This window comes from Copidosoma floridanum, unplaced genomic scaffold, assembly GCF_036245765.1.
Source record: "Copidosoma floridanum isolate Cflo_tuat_1 unplaced genomic scaffold, Cflo_Japanese_pri ptg000014l, whole genome shotgun sequence".
Taxonomy (NCBI): Eukaryota; Metazoa; Arthropoda; class Insecta; order Hymenoptera; family Encyrtidae; genus Copidosoma; species Copidosoma floridanum.
This window is the reverse complement of record NW_028321891.1, coordinates 3,339,610-3,360,270: the sequence shown is the minus strand read 5'-3', so window position 1 is coordinate 3,360,270 and position 20,661 is coordinate 3,339,610. Positions and strand designations below refer to the sequence as shown.

At 44.9% G+C, this 20,661-nt stretch overlaps 1 protein-coding gene across 1 annotated transcript; it reads left to right on the top strand.

Moving 5' to 3' along the window:
- Positions 1-2,648: 2,648 nt before the first annotated feature.
- LOC106638145 (uncharacterized) lies at positions 2,649-20,387 on the top strand. Its single transcript, XM_089592102.1, has 8 exons — positions 2,649-2,774; positions 8,354-8,398; positions 14,670-15,884; positions 15,964-16,621; positions 18,154-18,269; positions 18,384-18,521; positions 19,063-19,492; positions 20,292-20,387. Exons 1-8 carry the CDS (start codon positions 2,649-2,651, stop codon positions 20,378-20,380), a joined length of 2,817 nt encoding a protein of 938 aa, XP_089448228.1. The 3' UTR covers positions 20,381-20,387.
- Positions 20,388-20,661: the final 274 nt, after the last annotated feature.

Below are 20,661 nucleotides of genomic sequence, written 5' to 3'. Positions count from 1 at the left end.
ATTTATACATCAGAATTCGTCATTGAAACTAAAAGCTTTACTCGTTTGATTTTCTTTACTAAATACGAGAATCACCAGTTATTGAAGTATTTGTTAAAATTTACGTCAAAAAATATTTTGGGCATTCAATGTTGAGGTAATGTAAAAGACAGAAATTAAACGAATGTATTTTTTCAACACGCGATAGGAAAAAGTTATTACTGGTACGTCACGTATATTAATCGAATACTAGACAATTTGGATGTTCTTTTACCCTTAGAATTGACAAAATAATTACAGTTTTATAGGCAATAATTTAAAATACAGTTATGACTTAAGAAATAAATCGTAAAATTTTGGTCATTAACCAATAAAAAATATGAGTTTCGATAAGAAATAACAAAAAAAAAGATTAGATAAGGACTTGACCGAACTGTTCGGATGGTAAGTAATAATACAGTATAAACTTGATTACTGCACAGTGTAGGTAACAAATTGTATTGCAACTTGAAAGAAAGACAACGGAAGTTAAAATGCCTGGCTTTTGCGTTTTCTGTGGTGGTAAGTTTTCTCCATAATTTTTTGTAAACGATTTATCAATGTCAATTAAATTACGAACAATGTTATAAGTAGACATAAGTCGGAAAATACATTTAAAGAAAGCTGTAATGCAAACAATTTGGCCACAGCATGCCCAACTTGAGAATTCTTAACGATTTTTGTTGCAATTATTGCAAAATTACATGTTTTCAGTATCAACTGTATAAATTTTTATTATATTTCAAAAATAACCAATTGAAGACAGAAGTTTTTTTTTTTTTTTTAGAGGCAAAAAACCGATATGGTTTATTGTACCTCCTCGTTATCGTTTAAAATCTAACGAAAAATTCCTCGCAGTAAAACTTTTATAGATTTAATACAATTTACAGATGGCTGTCCAACATGTGATAATGGTCCCAGATGCCGGTGTAGCGGAAAATGTCTTACGGATCCTCCGAAGCCTGTGGTACCCAAAAAGTGAGCCGTATTAATGTAACAATTGAATTGCTGAAAATAAGTGTGCAACAATATATGCAACAAAAATAAAAAAAAAAAAAACTCTAAAGCAACACTATCAAACTTTTAATAAAGTTAATCAGCCATTTGTCTCCTATCTTAAAAATATCGACTATTACTGTATGATAATAAAAAAATCAATGCCAATACCATGAATTTTTTACCATCTTCAATATTCATTCAACAGCCTGAAATAAACCAAAATAATGCTTTTCAAACAAGATCATGGTACGTTGTGTACACCACACTATTGAAAAAAAAAAAAAAAAAAAAAGTTGCTATCAAAAACTTTGAACTCCAGTACCTATATTTTTGTAGAGTATAAAACGTGTAAGCGTAAAAATAAAAAATAAAAATCCCTAAAGAATGGGATTTTGGGCATCAAAGAAAATTGTACGCTCGGCGAATGGACATCGTGTCAAACATTGTATTATTATATTTCAGTGAAAACAATCAGTCATCAACCAGCTTCCGAGGATCGGATGATCCACGAGATGGACAGGTATTCGCCCGAAAGAAAAAAACCCGAGGTATATTTTTACGTTGCAGCTCGTGCCTATATACTTTCGATTTCCAGATACCTCGAGGGGGCCCGCGTCGACGGTCCAAAACACCGCGAGCGAAACTCCGGAAGAAAGTCATCGAGAGAAAGACGCTGGACCTCATCCGGAGCACATCACACGACGTTTCGACATAATTTCACGGTACTCCTATACGCATATATACAACTAATTTCTTCTTCTTCTTGAGAAATTGATTAGCTTTTTTTTTTTTTTTTGTTGGTATAATACGCATATAACTCTCCCATTCGCCGACTCGATGGATAGGTATGTATTACCGTAAACGACCAATTACACCGATGATGGTACAAAATTTCGGCACTTTGGCAACGCGTATTAACGCACAATTATAACATATTATAGTTACAGGATACCGGATGTATACAGGTTTGGAAGGAAAAAGTAAAAAAACAAACAAAGTGAAAGTCGGTGAATAGCGCAACACACTGAAATCTCAATAAAAAAAATAAAATGTATAGCGCATAATAGCCTCGCAGATGAGTCCAGTCATTAAACTAATCGGGCAGAAAAAAAAGAAGAAGCCGCGTTACGAAAACATTGCGCGGGCGAAAGGGCTTGCGTTTATATACCAGGAGAAGCGAACACACACACACACACTTATACATGTAATATCATACACGCGCACGCAAGTGAGTATAACATATATGTATAGGTATTGCGCTCACCTTCACCGCGCTCACGAAACAGTAGCAGCTTCTCCCACCTATGCACCCCCCGCGACCTGGCGCTTCGCGAGCCCGGAGATGGTAAAACTCCCGGACGTTTACCGATCTCTTGCAGTCCCTCTCGGAACGCCTCTCTCCCTCGTGCGCGCGTATACTTTTACACTTTTTGCTCCCCGTCGCCGAAACTCCGCGGCCCAAAAGTCCGCTCTCCTTTGGAAAAAACGAAAAAAAAAAACAAAGCCAAAAGTCGTCCCTCCGGTTCACCCCTTTCGAAACTTTTGCCGATCGAGTCAACTTTTTGCCGCGCACACTATATTTGTAATATAATATATCGGCGAGTACTTTGTTTGTGACGAGTTTCGGCACGATGCGGCGAGTGCCGAGCCGCACGGGTCCACCGATCCTAGTGCTGCTGCTGTTCCACCTGGTGGGCCCAAGCGCGGCCGAGGCCTCGATCCTCACCTCGGACCCCAGCATACCTGGTCTACAACAAGTGAGTATACACACGACCATTTTCACGTACATACTTACGTACAATCGAAACAGAGCCCAATAATTGTATATTATATACGCAGGCAATTGTACATGGAAATTTCGACACCGCCGTGAAAAAACATAAAATTGAACTTGAACGAGCGTTGGATAAAAAAAAAACCACTTTCTCAAAGTAGCGCGTTATGTGTGTGTGTGTCCACAGCGTGTAATTATAGCGGTCACTGCCGCGCGGTGGACTCATCCCGCGAATCGGGGCGCGGAAAGGGCAATTAAGTAGTTTCTTTCCGTCCAAAGTGGGTGGAAAAGCCTTGCAACGAAACTTTGACCGCGCGGATAAAGGTATCTACTTTTCGTACACAACGGGTCGTTCATACACGTGTACATATATGTATATATACGCGGTTTCGTTCCCACGATGCATAACGACCTTCGATCCGCGCGGCTGATTCCATGAGTATACCGATACTCGCGCGCAAGCGAGTGCACACACACGGGCATTGTTATAACAAGTATATAGACTGTTGCTCGAGTGAAAAAAAGCCGCGATGAAAGGAGAAAAGCGCGGGTGACGGCAAAATCAACCATCGGTTGGGAAATTTTTTTTTTTTTTTCTTTTCCGATCTTTTTCCTTCATGGCGTTGTGTTCACTTACGTGTGTCCTCGCCATCGAAGGTGCACGGGACACACAGATTCATCGATACCCAAATACATAAAATGTGCATATCGAATTACACATCGTTTGGACAAAACACCCTGTCCTCCTTGGACCGACGAACAATGCGCGATTGTTGACCCGCTTCGCTTTTCTTCCAACTTTCAATACCTCGTTTACGCATATACGTATAATTAAAAGTAACTTGAGATTACGTTGGGGATGAATTATAATGTTGTTATTACAAGCACTGCCGGCTCCTTTAATTTCGAGGTATACGAGGTATATATACCTATTGTAAGGTGTCTAATATATAAGCGCGAATATGTGTGTGTGACGTAACGCGTATCCATAATATAAAATAAGTTGCGGTTTCATTTGAATGCTCCTGTTGTGCATCTGTATAAGAGTCCGTGATTTATGGTATAGGCATACACGGGCAAAGAGAGAGAGAGAGATATCGCATCGCGGGCATTATATATCGTATCCTGCACGTTAATCGGTAGGAAAATTTCACCCGAGCGCGCCGCTTCCGCCTTTGTGTGTTGGGTTTTTCTATCCTGTCGAAAATATATATATACCTGTACAGAGACACACAACGTTCGTACGATCTCACGGGGTTTCTGTCAAGTTGTCTTTTTTTTACCCCCCCCCCCCCATTTGAGTCCGTGATGCACGTACCATTACGTACTCTCCGAAACCAATGATTCCCGGAATTATCATCGCCTCGCGAAATCTTATCGGCATCGCGAGCGCGTATGTATTATTGAATAATAAACGTCGCTGTTCCTGTACCTTCTCGTTCCGCGCTTGTCTTCCCACAAGTGCGGGCATGCATGCTCGCGCGTGTGAGAAAGCTCAACCTCTTTCTCAATTTCTTTTTTTTTTTTTTTTTCCGAGGTAAGTTTTTCGGTAGTGCTCGCGCTAAATTGACGGGTGTTGTGCCGAATACGTACGGTTTACGAAAATTCCACGGTACCCACACGCTCGATCTTACGCGGGGGGGGGGAAAAATTAAAGAAAAAAAAAAAAAAGCCCCCACGGGTGCATAGTATATACCGAACACGTCGAGAGAGCGAAGAAGAAGTTTCGCGATCCCGCGCTAATTTCAGGCATCAATCCTCTCTCATCTACCGCGATGTGTATTATCGCCGGTACCTATACACCATGTACACGTATACATGAGCCGGAATGAAAAATCCTTCGCTGGTAGCACGCCGAAACCTCTGGTAATTAGCGAGAGAAATGCACGTACGTAGCTACGTGTGCATATGTACATTATTATGTAGGCTACAAATATATATGTCCATCGTTATACGTATAGACGCGTGTTGATAGTATTACATGTATATACGTAAAATCGGAGGGTAAGTACACTCATAAGTGGGTATTGTGTGGAGAGGAGCGGATCAAAAGCCATGTGCATATATAGGCGTCACGCCTGTACGTCATCGGTGCAATTGTTTGTATGTATATATATATTATATGCGCTTTGTACAACGAGGCGGTGGTGAAATCAACGACCGATCGGCTATTATACATATATAATATAGCCAATGGGCCTCAAGGTCCTGTGAAAATCTCGACCGTTCCCACGCAGCGGATAGAATATATATATACTTCCAAGAGCGTATATACCTACATAATATACTTGTATACGTATACGTGTATACTGCGCAGCCGAGCCGAGAGACGAATTATATGGCTCTCCGGTGCAACGCGAGAGTCCCTGATACACAAACGATAAGAGAGGCCGCCGATCGGGTCCGGAGTCGCGCGTCCGCTCGCTAAAGGGACAGCGCCTTTTCTTGGCCTTTTTTTTTTATTCGGCGTGTGTATAACATACCCGGGGCCATTACTCTCGCGCCGACGTGTTATGCACTCGCTGACTATCATCGCTCGATACATATATATATACCTATAAATATATCCCTTCCATGTAGGTATACGTTTTTCACTTTCGTCATGGAATTTTGATCCTTACAAATATAGAGGAGGAGGAACGATTTTTGTTTCTCCGCTACACCACACGGACCTAATTGCACCCGGGCTAATGGGCCGCTCGCAGCTCGTGTAATCGTCCCCCGTTTATATAACGTTATTTTCACTTTTCCCCGGTGGGTATATTATTATGAGGCCTTTTTTTTTTGTTGTTGTTGTTCCTCTCTCTCTCTCTCGTCTTGGCAGCTCCATTTGGCTTCTCTTAATTATTCTTATTGCGAAAACTAAAAAAAAAAGAAGCAAGTAATACAATTAAATCTTACGCAGAAGCGTGTGGTTAATACGCGTATATATATACAATAGAATGCGGTGGCGGTGCCATTGTTACACGGAGCGATGTAACGCGATGCCGAGGCCGTAAAATTTCCTCGCGCTCCAACAACGTGCATCTGTGTAGACTTGGGTTTCCGAAATCCACCCCCTGCAGTACTCGCGAACTTTGAGGTGTTTTTGCATATTTCGACTGTCCAAGATCCTCCTTTTATCCACCAATAGCGCGAGGGGACGCAAAAACACACACTCATATATACGAAAGCGTGAAAAAAGAAATTTTGCCGCGTCGCGGAGGATGAAATGGCGCAACGACCGCAGACTCCAAAGTTGCATCAGGAGTAAGTATACACCCGAGGGAGCGCGAAAATAATTAATGGCACGGATAATAAGTCTGTCGGCGCGGGCTCTTCCCTGTTGCGCTAGCGGACAAATGGGAAAGAAAAAAAAAAAAAAAAAAAAAAAAAAAAAAAAACGAATCGTCGTGTTATTTCGTTTCGACCCCGAGGTAGGGCATATCGTACATCCGTACTGCCCTTCGCGATAAGAATCTAGTGACGGTTGTACGGGGGACGCGCTGATTTGTACGAAAAGCACGTACAATTTTTCCGCTCCAAAAGTGAAAGTCCGCGGTTCGTTTGATTGACTCCGTTGCAGTTGGCGGCTGTATATATATATATACAACTGCTCGTCCACGGCGAAAGATTAAATAAGTAATACTTGTATATAAGAATAACGAAAGGTTATTGCGAAATAGCCGAGGCTCGGAAAAAATCCGGCCTCGCGGATTAAACGGCAGAGTCACGGCGACAGTCGCGCGCGCAATCGAGTTAACATTTCTTTTTTCTCTTTACATTACGTATATATGTATATGTATATATAGGGTATATAGGTACTTTGGATAAGGAATGACGGGCTTGCGCGGGTGTATTTTACGATATCCGTGACTCATTTTTGAAACCGAATGGATCTTTGCACTGGGTAAGAGAAAAAAAAAGAAAAAGTCCTAGTTGCCGTAATGGGAGCGCGACGCTGTGAATTTACTACTCGCGTCGTTTTTTTTTTTTTTTTTTTTTTGTCCATCAGTTTCACACGACGGCTATTAGTTAATGTCACCCCTCCAATACCACGGAGAGCCTCGAAAGTCTCGGGGGACTGAGAAACGTCGATGAAATCATCGGACGCAGCGCAAATACACCGCCGGACTCGCGAAACGCGATATTTATGAGCTGAACTTTCACTCGCGTCTCATCCCCGCTTACACTCTATCTCAACTATACATATATATGTTGGTGAGTATATGTATAATATATGCTTTGCAAAGACCTCATCGGGGCAATGATCCAGAGAATGACCTCGTGCGTAATGCACGTATATACACATACATCCAATATTGATGACCGATTGACTTCCGCGACTGCGTGTATGTATATACTCTGGGTATTTTTTTTTGTTTTTTCCACATTAGGTGTACACATTTTCATAGCCATAATTACCGCGAAATCGAAAAGTGATCGCACGTGCGTGCATAAATTATATCATCAAAAACACGTAGAAAGCCCCGCAGAGAAACATCATTACGCATCCGCGTCGAGAATGTATGTATAACGTTTATGTACATGGAGGCGGTTGTTATACGTTGAAGCGCTACCTTTTTTTTTTTTTTTTTTATTTTTCGAAATTCTTGGTACTCCTATTACATAGGTGTACTTTAGTTATTGTCGGGCGAAATATTGCATCTCGCGCGTGTACGCGCGTCATACATATACGCGAGAAAAAATTTCTTTTTCAAATGCCCGACTCTGATGGTATACGTTTAACTGTTTGTGCGAACGCGTCGGGGTCACTTTCTCGCGAAAAGCTATACATGGCCAGCCAACTGGCTAATAAAACGCTGCTCTCAAGAAAGTCGATTTGCAAACTCGGGGAAAAAAAAAAAAGAAAAATGGAAAAAGTACAGAAGATGGAACGGCGGAGGGGAGAGGGCAAATTCCGGGCGTAAGAACAGCCTCTTGATGCACTTTTCGCAATATCTGTCCAAATTTCACCGCAGATATGGCGCGCCCCGAGATTAGATTGGGTCATTAAAAAAGCGGCGACGACATCCCGGGGGCTGCCGTAATTTTCGTGATTCCCGGCGCGTCTCGCGGAAAGTGCAAATTACCGCATATGCATCGGTACAGCTCGAGCCGGTGGTATACACGCGAAGCCACCTGATGCAGTTGCGTTCGGTTTCACACGAGAAATTTCGCGTTCGCGTGCAGTGGAGCGACGTATTGCACGAATTGCAGCCATTAAGTATATACATATAACCGTACCGGCAGCCGTATCCCCCGGTGTATACCCTCTATCCGGGTCACGAGGACCGTATACGCGATTGTTCTCCCCTGCGTCGTGCCATCCATCTATACCTCGCCCACTTCCTCGCGCGCGGCTCCCTTTGTGCTTTGTATATATATATGTTTGTCACACTCGCGACACAACTCAACAGCGCTCGGCTCCTTTTATAATATAATCGTCAATTGTGTAATTGCCATCCTGATGGCAGAGCTTTTATTCCAATACAAGTGCATTTACATGTGCGACACCTACGCTCGAGAGCGACGCACAACGGATATCGGTTATATCTTTTGCCGTTTCGTGTACATATCGAGCGATCGGCCAACGTCATCTCCGATAGTCCTTTGCGACAGATCGAGGTGTGTTTTGCAACATTGTAACGTACGGTTGAGCAATGAAACTTCCTTAGAGCTTAGTTTTTTTTTCTGAAATTCAAATAGAGTATATAGGTACACTCAATCAGAGAAAAAAAAAACTCAATGGACAAGTCCTCGAGGTACCGACGAAAACTCGAAATATTTTCACGATATACCCGATCGTTCGTTTCAAATTGATTTTTTTTTTTTTTTTTTTTTACAAGCTACGTAGGTATAGCTACAGTCGCGATCGGTACGGTATATCACTGCAAAAATGATGGGAGGAAAAAAAGGAGCGGGAGTCAGCGAGAGATCAAGGCAACTCGTACACCACCATAGCTACAACAGCCTATATAATATTATATACACCTCTTGCGAGCGATGCCAATGCACTTGCACCTACAACCCGTCCGGGTATGTATACATATACATATACTGTACACCCACTTACAAGGTGAAGGATGTTTCTGTATATATAGTAGACCTGTAAGATCAACTGCATCAGCCAATATAGTTACATGTACGTTATACGTATGTACACGTGCAAGAAAGCGCGCAAGAGTTAAAAGCGTCGCGAATAGACTTTCTCCTAATATGTACGCCGAGAGTGGTAGGTACCATCCTCCGGGGTATTTATATATACGTGTGCGACAGTAATGTTCTGCATGTATAATATCCTCTTTCTCTCTTCCGATCGACCCGAGTCCCCTCCCCGATACCCCACCGCCCACGGATACTTTGACCTCTCGTCCTGCCCGCGTTCACGTATATAAATATATAGCTGATGGTGTACAAAAGCCTCGCTCGATGTATATTATACACATTGCCTGTTTGCAGCCCTCTTGTCAATAAGAGAGTCCCATGTAAATGTATACCTACTAACGCGTCAAAGAGCGGACCAAAGGAAGGTTGCACGAAAGTCGGAGCCGAGAAAAAGGTCCGGAGGCAGGGAGCTCTCCTACACATGTACATACACCGCGTTGTCCGGTCTTTTATATACCCAGTAGGTAGATACTCTCATTTTATAGCTGCAGGAAAAGAAAGTTAATTATATCGCGGGCCGTTGTAGTCCGCGAAGCTGTGTATATTTATACACACGCATCCGAGACACTGACCCGGCCATCCGATGGATCGGCCGATTCCCTCGAATTTATATTCGTTTCTTCTGCGCAGCTCCCGGGTAGGTACATTTCTCCCCCCCGCGAACAAATCTCAATTTTCACTTTCATCCCGAGCACCGGTACATCTACCTGGCAGCCTGTGTACTAGTACGTATATTTTTAACGGACAAAGACTCGATTCGTCCGGGCGTTGGTTCGTACCGATTACTCACGTTTCCCTCGCGGGCGAATTTTTCACGTAACAATGGGCCCTCACCACCATCGAAAAATCATCGCTCTATAATCATCAAAATTAACGAAACGTATATTTATATATACGGTGATTAAGAAAAAAAAGAGCGATTTGCCAAGGAACGTAACAGCGGGGGTGTTACGCGTAAATTGTGTTGACTCGTAAACGTGTGCAGCCATCATATACGTATAACGGGAACGGCGATGTTCATTATTGCGCGAAAACGCGGCTCTATAAGTATAATGAAGAAAGCCAAGCGCGGACGATGTTGTGTCTTTTCCCTCGCCGCGGGGATTACTTCCGCTTTTTCGTTGTGTTTTCATATCCCATCCACACCAGGGTATGCGTGTGCGCACGTACAAATGTCATCTTTCCGCGGTGTCCTCCGCGCATTTCTTCGCTCGTCCCCACCTCGGTGCTAAAACTGAAAGTGCGCGGTCTCTCTTGATGAGTGCACACAAGTTGTAAAACGCGCGGACGGGCACTTATCTACAGGAGCTGATGGTCGCTCCGTCGAGTTTCTCCGCCTCCTGTATATATAGCGAAGGTCAGAGCCGAGAGGCTCCAATTTACGGGGAACAATCGATTTCGAACCGATACTCGTTGGCGAGGGCCCTCCCGGCGGAACAATGAAATTTCTGCGAAGAGGAGAGGGAAAAAACAACCCATACCGCGGAGCTCGTCGCACCGAGAAAGTTGAAAATCGATTCGGCTCTCGAGGTGTTTTGTGGTATAGTGGATCAAAGTTTTTGGTTTATGTACACATAATAGCCGATTTTGCTTTTGCTGCGGGAAAAAGAAAGTTTTTTCTTTTTTTTTTTTTTTTCCTCCCCGCGTCGAAATAAGGATCTCACAGCGATGAAAGAAAGAAACACATATTTGTCAACACGCTCGGTTTTTGAAAAGTGCCCATTTAGCGCTTGACCGTGTATACATGCATAATACATCTCGTTGGTCCAAAGAGAAAACGCGTTAAACCCAACCGGGTAGGGGGGCACCACGTAGGCGGGCCGGGCGCGCGGAGGAACTAGAGCAGCGAAAACAAGCCGGCACAGTCGTTTCGGCCACATCATCTCGGGTCACTTTCTTTTATCATGAATGTCTACATTGTAACACGTGCCAAACGTGTATATATATATAAGGTGGCCGTTTATTTTTTCAGCTCAACCTTCTTTATTTACACACTGTGCAAACTATTGATTTTCATCAATCACCTATTGGTAATAAAATAATGGCTCTATGCGTACACTGCGGTATAAACGATCGTAAAGTGCAAATAATAATCGCAGAGTCACGAAATAATGTTCAATCGAGGGAATTTATTCTCACGATCCACTCGAACGCCTATATATTTATTATATGCATGATAAACGCAGCGAACTGTTGATATTTTATCGAAGGCGATGCTCGTAAACGTCAGCTGTACGGAAAATTTTAACAGCTCGTAACGCGCATCGGTAATCCGTGCGTTTATATTTGCGGAGCGCAATAATGGCCATCGCGGGATGGAAAGAAAAAAAAAAAAATTTACGAGATTTCGTCCGCTTTCTCCGGGATTATTTTAAACACTCGAGGTGAGAGATGGAGAAAAGTAGCGTGCTATTTTTTTTTTTTTTTTTTTTCATTTTTGAAAAATATATTCATCTCGAGAGAGAGAGCCGCATGAATATTCTTGGAATGATCGAATTTCTTCGATTCGCTTATTATACGCTGTAGGGGTTGGGGGGAGGGGGAACTTTCTCGCCAAAAACGATGTATATATGCATCACAAGCACCGCATATCATCTAGATTTTTAGAAATTTCTTCTTTTTTTTTTTTTCTCGCAAATACTTTGCATCGGTGGACATAAATATGCGAGCGCTTACAGATTAAAACAGAGTGGAGTGTGCAAAAGTGAAAACAATCGTGCGTATATGGAAAAAAAAAAAAAGCGTCGATGATGACACGACAAAGAGAGAACTTAGAGAACGCGTTCCAATAAGTTCTTTCATCGAGAGAGCCTGTAACAAGTTAATTGCCGCGAAGCGCGCGGCGCGTACAAGTATATATTATATAGACACACTACTTGTTTCCTGACTCGGCATCAAAGGAAACACACATCACTCGTTAATTATAAGTATACGGCTACATCTTCCCCTTTCACTTCAACAGAGAGAACATCAATAGCTTGAGTGTACACATAATGGATTGCGGGCATCGAGCTATGGTGGCACAACGAGCACAGGACGCTACTTATAATAATAATAATAATAATAATAATAATAATAACAATAATAATAATGATAATGATAATGATAATAATATAGGTGCTCTCGGAAGGAGATACCGATTGACGTTAAGAGTTAAATGGAATAAACGGCCGAGGTTCCGAGAGAGACGAAAGTAAAAGGTATACTTGTAATGTTGTACCCACGCGCGTGGAGGTGTTCTCTCTTTTGCTCGTGTTGTATAACATATATAATATAAGTAATACCTACAAGCGTGTGCCGATGCGACGAGGCGCGTGTGGAAAACTCGAGAAAAACCCACGGAATGCGAGCGAGTGCGCGTATGTATTACTTTTAATAGGAGTATACCCGTATACAATACACTTGCGTTGCATTGGAGAGCGGAAGAGGTCGTCTGCATATATTATATATGTGTATAATATGTACGTAGACGGCACGACTATTTTAATTCCAGCCGATCGCTATGGTGGAAGAGTTAATTGCGCGGACTATCATAGCGGGAGGGAGAGAAAGGGAAGGAAGAATTGTAATTTCTCTTATCTCCCGGTCGACGAACTCGCCGTCAACTCATTTTCATTCACCTCTGAACTTGGATATCCCTCGAGTATAATAGGTATATGTATACGATACAGCGACGAGCGTATAAAATCGTCGATCGGTATACGAATCTCCGTCGGATCGTCTTCGTTCGGGACTTTCCAACGCGATAGGGTACTTTGCCGTTGTTTCGATCGTTTTCTTGGGTATAGGTACACGTACTCCCATTATTTTGTAAATAATAATATATATACTAAGGGCCATTAAAATCGATCCCTCGATCAATAATGTGATATAATATATTGTGCATACAATACGCAAGGTACATCATAATAGCACTTTCCACAAACAGAAGGTGTAGAAAAAAGTAAGGAAATCCTTCGCTGCAGTCTATATGTTATACCATTTGGCAAAACGAGGGAATATATATATATATATAAAGAACAAAAACGACAATGATAATAATAATAATAATAGTCTACGGCCCCAGGCGCGTCGCGTTTGCGCAATTAGCTTCAATTAGCATCGCGAAAGAAATAAAAAAAAATTTTTTCTCCTAATGGGACGGGCTAAAACAGGGGGGGGGGGCGAATCACTCGGTGCACCGCAGGAAACCGATTAAACATTATTATCATCATTATCATGATTGTCCCTTCCTCCGGCCCGGCCCGAGGAATTTTCGTTGCATTCCTCTCGCGATCGTTGCGCCAGAAAGGCACGAAAGACGAAACCATATACATAGGAATAGGACATATAGTATATACACGTAACTTGCCGAGGCTTACGGAAATTAAAAAAAAAAAAAAAGAAAAGACTCGACACAAAGCGGGCTTAAATGGGATTAATTGTATACATATTGTACTGCACAACGAACAACGGAGGAATAAACTCGTAAAAAAAAAAAAAAAAAAAGAAAATATAAAAGCGTGCGAGCGTATATTAGATCGTTTGGGGGAGGGGGGCACCCACCGCACACGGATGGGGCTTTAATTTTAATTGAATCGGCTCTCCGTGTATACCAACACAACCCACCGATATATTGCAAACTATTTCGCCATGTACGTATATACGCACGAGCGCAGCTCTCTTCCCGTGGCGAGATTTTGTGTGCCATTGTTGCGCTCGGGGTTTCTCGCCGATATGAGAAACAAACTTTCTACCAACTACCGCTAACGCAAAGGAGCCCTAATTCGTGTACGGATATGTGTGTATATATACATGTACCCCCTTGTAATACGCGTATACATACGAACAAACAACTACACCGTGCCATATATAGTACACATAGTTTGCTAGATGGGTGTCGCTTTCGTCATGGCTGTGGTACATCCTAATAATATACATACAACAAGGTCTTCCTGCAGTTGCGTGCAAAAATATGTACTTGCACGCGTGTGCAGGTATATCCATCACCTCATGGTGTGCAGCTTCCGTCGTTTCGTCTTATGTAATGTAAGCATCGTCGCAATAGCGATTCGACACCCGCGTAACTCGGGCTCTTCTCATAAACATTTCAAACTCGGGACAAACTGATGGTTTTCGTCGGATAAGTGCCATCGTCTCCGGGGCTATTCTCCGGTGATCTATAAACTCTCGAAAATGGCACCGTGATTGCACGAATAGAAAAAAACGTACGAAATGGGGTCTTTTCCCGCAAAAAATCAAGATATTTTTGTGGATGCAACATCAGAAAATTGAAACCAGTAATAATACGATTTCTTCCCCGAAGAGCCGAGATGCGCTGCCGACGTGTTCCATTAGACCGGGCCATCAACGTGCAACGTCCAGAGAGTCGTAGACGCGATTAACCACGAGGTACTCTCGCTTTCTTTTTAATTTCTCTTTCTACGGTCTCGCGTGTTACGACACACACACACACACACACCGCATTAGGTTATACGTATACATCCCAGCCGTAAATTTGGCTCCAAACGCATACTCGCGGGGGCACGTATATATACATATACGTCGACCGGTGCAATAATATGAACGAGCCATCAAGAGGTGCAGTTATACGACGGGAAAGCGCGGCCGATCGTTTTCTTGCCTCGATTTACGTTTCCCAATCGAGAGTTTTTTTCTCTTTTTCTCATCCCTCGAGGGAAGGAAGAAAAGGCTATTCAACCGGCAAACGTGTGCGTTGCAGCTGCAGCAGGCGCGTGCGTCGTTGGACCCGCGTCCCCGGTTGTCGGCCTCCCAGCAAACGCAGATCCTCAGCGACGTCCAGCAGCAGTTCGACGGGCCCGCGACCCAACAGCCGAGCGAGCCGGCCTCCTTGGCCACGGACGCCGGGGCGCCCTTCTCCTCGCTCGCCCGCTACAAGGTCGACCGCAAGAAACCGGGCCAACAGCAGCTCCAGGAGCAACTGCAGGGCCTCCAGCAGCGCGTCCAGCAGCACCAGTCCCAGGGCCCGATCGTCCCGCCCCTCAACTACCAGCAGCACTTTGCCAACCACTTTGGGGACTTTCAGCCCCAACAGCCGGGCTTCCTCGACGAGCCCCGTCCCCAGCCCAACCCCCAGTTGGCCGAGTTTTACGAGAAACAGCGCCAACTCGAGATCCTCCAGCGCCAGCGCGAGCAGCTCCTCCTCGAGCAGCAGGAGTTGCGACGCCAGCAGGAGCTCCTGAGGCTCCAGCAGCTCCAGCTCCGCTCGACCCTCCTGCCGTCGAGCCTCGGCACGCCCTTCCCCATCTCTGGTGGTCCAGCCACGACCACGCCAACCACAACCACCACCACCACCACGCAGACGACTACGACCAGCAGTGGGGTGTTGCTGTCGTCGCCGACGGCGCGGAAGATCACCGCCTCGGAGAACGACATATTCCTGAGGGCCATTGCCACCCACCAGAAGAAGTACGCGAGCACGCAGAAGCCAGTGGCCAAGCAGTCCCTGGATGAGCACCACCAGCAGCAGGATATCCTGGCGCTGATTCAGAACCAGCAGCAGCAGCAGCAGCAGCAGGGCAAGAAGCCCCAGATCAAGCTCGTCTACCAGACGGACAAGCCAACCAAGCAGACCTCGGACAGGGAGTTGCTGCTGCGCCAGCTCAAATTGGCCCTGGCCCAGTCGGGGACCGACGACCGCGAGCGCAACGTCACGACCAGAGACGTCGTCCTGCCCAATGGCAAGCGGCTCCAGGTCATACACGCGCCCAACGGTTTGCCGTCCACGACCACGACCATCAAGCCGGCCAAGGCGGTCCTCGACGAGCTGACCAAGGGCGTGGTACCCCCAGGGGCCGACTTTGAGGTGTTGCGCCAGAGCAACGACGGCAAACTCGAGGACCTCGGCAAGAACCCGCTGCAGAACCAGCCGGCCAAGAAGGTCACCTTCGTCGTCCTCGAGGAACAGCCCGACGGCAGTTACAAGGTGAGCCTATATTTATACACCCGCGGGTGAGATAAAACCATCAACGGGGTTTTTTTCTTTTTTTTTTTTTTGCGTGCAGGTGCAAGGGGTGAAGGGCAACGTGGAAAAGGAAGCGGGGACGGACGTCGACTCGATAGTCGAGCGCATCAAGAAGGGCGAGATCAAGCTGCCGCCCAGCAGCACCACCCAGCGCCAGGTGGCATCCTCGACTACGAGCACGACGATGACACCAACCACCACGACCACGACGGAGCGTCACTCGACGACCTACAGGACGACATTTAGGCCGACCCTGCCGCAGACGAACCGCGGGCCCTTGGTCTCGGTGTCCCCGAACTCTGTCGCCTCGTCCGACAAGTACGTCACCTCGGCCTCGTCCATATCCAGCCACGCGCTCAATTCCATCTCGACGACGGCCAAGCCGAGCCACCAGCAACAACTCGGTGTTAACCACGTGACTCTGAGGTATCCGTCGTCGTCGCCGTTCCCCGTCTCGTCGAACGGCCTCCTCGACACCAACGAGATATTCGGCCCGACCACGCCAGCGAGCAACTACTTTGAGTACAACACGAGTCCCGCGACCTCGGTGGTCTCGGCGTCGGCGAGGCCCACGAGCATCAGCCCCAGCTACGCCAACTCCAAGGAGAGCCTCTCGAGCCTCCTCAGACGGGAGGGCCTGTTCGCCATGGCCAAGTACCTGAGGCAGTCGGGCCTCGACACTGTACTCAACGAGACAGGTATATAGTACATACACACGTACATTATATACATGGTGTTGTTGTTGCACGCGTGAGCTCATGTCGGAAAAGTCGAAAGCCCGGGCCAGATGCACTTTCTAGCGTTACGCGAGGTATCTTGGACTACGTGGATCTCGTGTATAGGATACGCGTATCGATTACACATCGGCATCCGCGATCTTTTCCTCCAAAGCGCTTCTGCGCGTACGCTGGGGGTTCTCACGCGCCAACTCATGTATACGGGAGAGTTTCATCAGTCGTTGGTGTTGTTATTAGGTATGTATACCCATCGGTGTGCCAAACTGTGTGCACGTGCAGTATATAACGTGTATACATCATACGCAATCTAATTATTCGGCTAATTGTCGGGCAACCAAAGTACCTACTGTTTTGTTTCATTGTCTTGTTATGCATTGGCTCTATACGCATGTATACCTATAATGTATACTGCAGCTTCGGGAAAATCGTAAACGCTTGAATAATGACAAAGTAGCCGCGGTATCGAAATAATAATCCTTTGCGCGACTGTATACGACGACGTTTTCGCAATGTATAGGCAAAAAATAAATCGAGAAAAGCCGCGGCAGCGGATAAATGCGATAATATACTTGGCTACCCCACGTGTATCATTCGTCCGATTGGATGGGTATATATATATAATTATAAAGGTAAAAACTTTAGCGCCGCTTCGTTACTTCCATCGTTTTGGATAAGTACATGTAAGTGTATATATACACGCGTGCAAAATCCTTTCTCCCCCTGACCCTCTCTCCATGACACACAGTTTAAGTGCAAAGTACTTGCACACGTGCGGTATTTTTTATAGTTGCAAATCGCATGAGACCTACGTGTGTGTGGGAAAGGATAGTTTTTGCCGGCTCGCTTCGCCCGATCGCCGATTCTCGTTCGAGGAAATCGTTACTCTTATAACTATATGTGTATACCGATATACCCATACTACAACTTTACTTCCGAACGTATGAAATTAGTTTCGGTTTGGACACGAAACCGTGCAATGTATTATACGTATATACCGATGACATTGGCTTCGTATAATTTGTAATGTAAATTGGGCACAGACACAAAACAAAAAGGCAGATACAAGTTGTACGTAATGTTTCCCGTATTGTCTTTTCCGTATATGTGTTTATACCTATACGAGCGCAAACGATTAATTTTCATCAGTGACCAATTAAACAGTAGTATATACCTGCACACGCACTCGTTAGTCGCTAAATGATAATACCACCAACCACCGTAGGTATATATAAAATACGAGCTCTCGCTGCTCGTCCACGAGTGAACGCGTGAGAGCTGCAGCATTGCACCGTTGCATTGTTCATTAACGATTATCCAACGGCCGGGTATTGCGTTAGACGTACCTATACATCAAAGTAATACGTGCGCTATATGTATATACTACAAAGGGTTTTTTTCCTTTCGCAACGTATGATTTTCCTGATGTCGCCTATGTATGGACACATGTATACCTACACAGTTCTTCTTTGTTTTGGCTGATCGTGTTCGAAAAGGTCCTTACACCATCTTCGTGCCCACCGACAAGGCCTTCCGTACCTTGCTCGTGCAGCTCGGCGGGCCCGAGAAGGCCGAGCAAAAGTTCCGCGACAACCCGCGCCTCCTCAGCGGAGTAAGTTACTTGTGTTTACTCTTTATTGTCTTTTTTTTTCCTTTTTTTTCTTTTTTTTAAACGCCGTAATATAATTATGTACACGGACATATTATTTGCGTTGCTGCGAAACAGTTGTTGCTGCATCACGTCGTCCCGGGGGCATTTAGGATCGACAGCTTGCAGGACGAGATGACCGGGGTGAGTCTCGCGGGTACGCAGTTGCGCGTCAATGTCTACCAGATGCACGACCACGAGTGGAATGACATTCAGGTATGTTTGTATAGGTTCATTTTTTTTTTTTTTTTTTCACTAAATGCTATTTTTGCCATTTGACTGCAAGTTAACGAGACAGTTAAGTTTCAAGTGTCGCCACAGTGATTTTTCAGTGGCTCTAGTTGCAATTTTTTAATGAGCAAACATTCACTTTTACTGTAAATTATGTTCAATAGTATATTTTAAGAGTTTCTCTGGTACACAATTTCAACGTCAATTCTAATAACATTTATCATGAATCAAATCAAATAATTTATACAGTTTTCCGGAAAAAAGAAAGTGTAACACTTATTTTTATGAGCGCACCTTTAGCGCACGTTCATATGAATCAATAGTAAATGAATCTCATGTACAATTTGGTTGTTGGCTCACAATTTACGCTACGATTTCGACCTACTTAAAAATAGTTTTCCATTTGATTATTATATTTAAAACCCATAAATGCGCAGTACTCACTCGATTCGATGTAGTTCCCAAATTATCATGAAATGTGGATCCAATGAAAATTATACAAAAAAAAAAAAAAAAAAAAAAACAGGTGACGACGATAAACGGTGCCAGAGTGGCGCCCAACAAGCGCGACGTCGAGGTGCCCCAAGGCCTGGCCCACGCCATAGACCGAGTGATGTTCCCCCTGCCCGTGGGCGACCTCGTCCAGACCCTCCAGGCGGACCGCGAGCGCCGCTTCTCGGGCTTCCTCAAGATCCTCCACGCCTCGAACCTCGAGGAGATGCTCTCCGGCGCCAAGACCTTCACCGTGTTCGCGCCCACGGACGCGGCCCTCGCCGAGGCGGCCGTCAAAAACGCCGAGACCCCCATCTGGCAGGAATCGGACGGACCCGACGCTGCCAAGGAACTCGTGCTCAGGCACGTCATTCCCACGACCCTCTACACCGCCGGCATGCGCTATTACCACCAGAAGGACTCGCTCAGGGAACAAGCGCCCATACAGATACAAAAGACCGGCGGTGAGTGCACATAGCATTTATAAATAACAACTCCCTCTTTACGCGACAAGTATACCTACCGTAGTTTTGGGCGCAGTGTAGCCTTTAGCTCCTCCACAATCAGATAAGCATCTCCCCGAGAAAGCTGTACATCCTTTTTTTCCCCCGCAATGCATCCGATGACGCCGAATCCAATGGACTTTCGCAATTAGTCGATCGGACAAAAAGAGAAGAAAAAAATCATCAACCTTTGGAGATGCGGTGAATTAGATACGGATTTTCTCGGGCAATAAAATGTCTTTCGGGGGATCGAATTTCTCGTGAGCTCGCCCATACGTGCATTCGGAGCGCGCAAGTGGAACAACAATTTCTCCAAGGCATTTTCGTGGCGTTAATTGTATTTTCAACGTTCGATCGACGTAACAATTAGTCGAGCCGAGGCGAGGGAGAGAAAAAAAATCGGTTTTACTCGGCCAAGTATATACGTATAGTGGGTACATGTACCTCGGAGATAACTTTGCCGAGGAAAAAGATACATAGACAATACTTATGTATACACAGTTGTAAAATGCAGCCAGAGTGTGGAACTAACAATAACCTACTTGCTCACCGGGCGTTTTTCTTTCGACTCTCGTACGTATACGTATCACTTACGCCTCCTCTCGGCCTCATGAATATACAAACGACCATCCGGCTTCGTCTGGATCGCCGTTGGTTTTTTATTGCCACAGACTCGAAAGGCTTTGCTTGCATTTGCCACCCACCTCTGCACTCGGTGTAATTGGGCCAATGTGAAATGATTACTTTTCTCGTGTTTCAGGGCGCATAAGAGTCAACGAGGGACACATCGTCACGTACAACGTCCCTGCGACGAACGGGGTTTTGCACGCTATCGACACGGTGTTGTGAGAGGCTTTCCAACGGAGGCTCCAATCCATATATTGCGGTCACCACCATTCGATGTTTTGTACAAAAGAAAATGATTTAATTAATTGTAATTGTAAAAAAAAAAAAAAAAAAAAAAACAGAATAAGCGCAACGAAAATCTCCGAGGTGTGCGAGATTTCTCTTGGCTGTACCTGATCGAAAGAGAAAGAAGAGAAAAATGCGCGTTGGACGTGACTTTATTTTATACATACGAATGCAGAATAATCAAATCAATTGGAGAAAAGAAAAAAAAAAAGTAAATG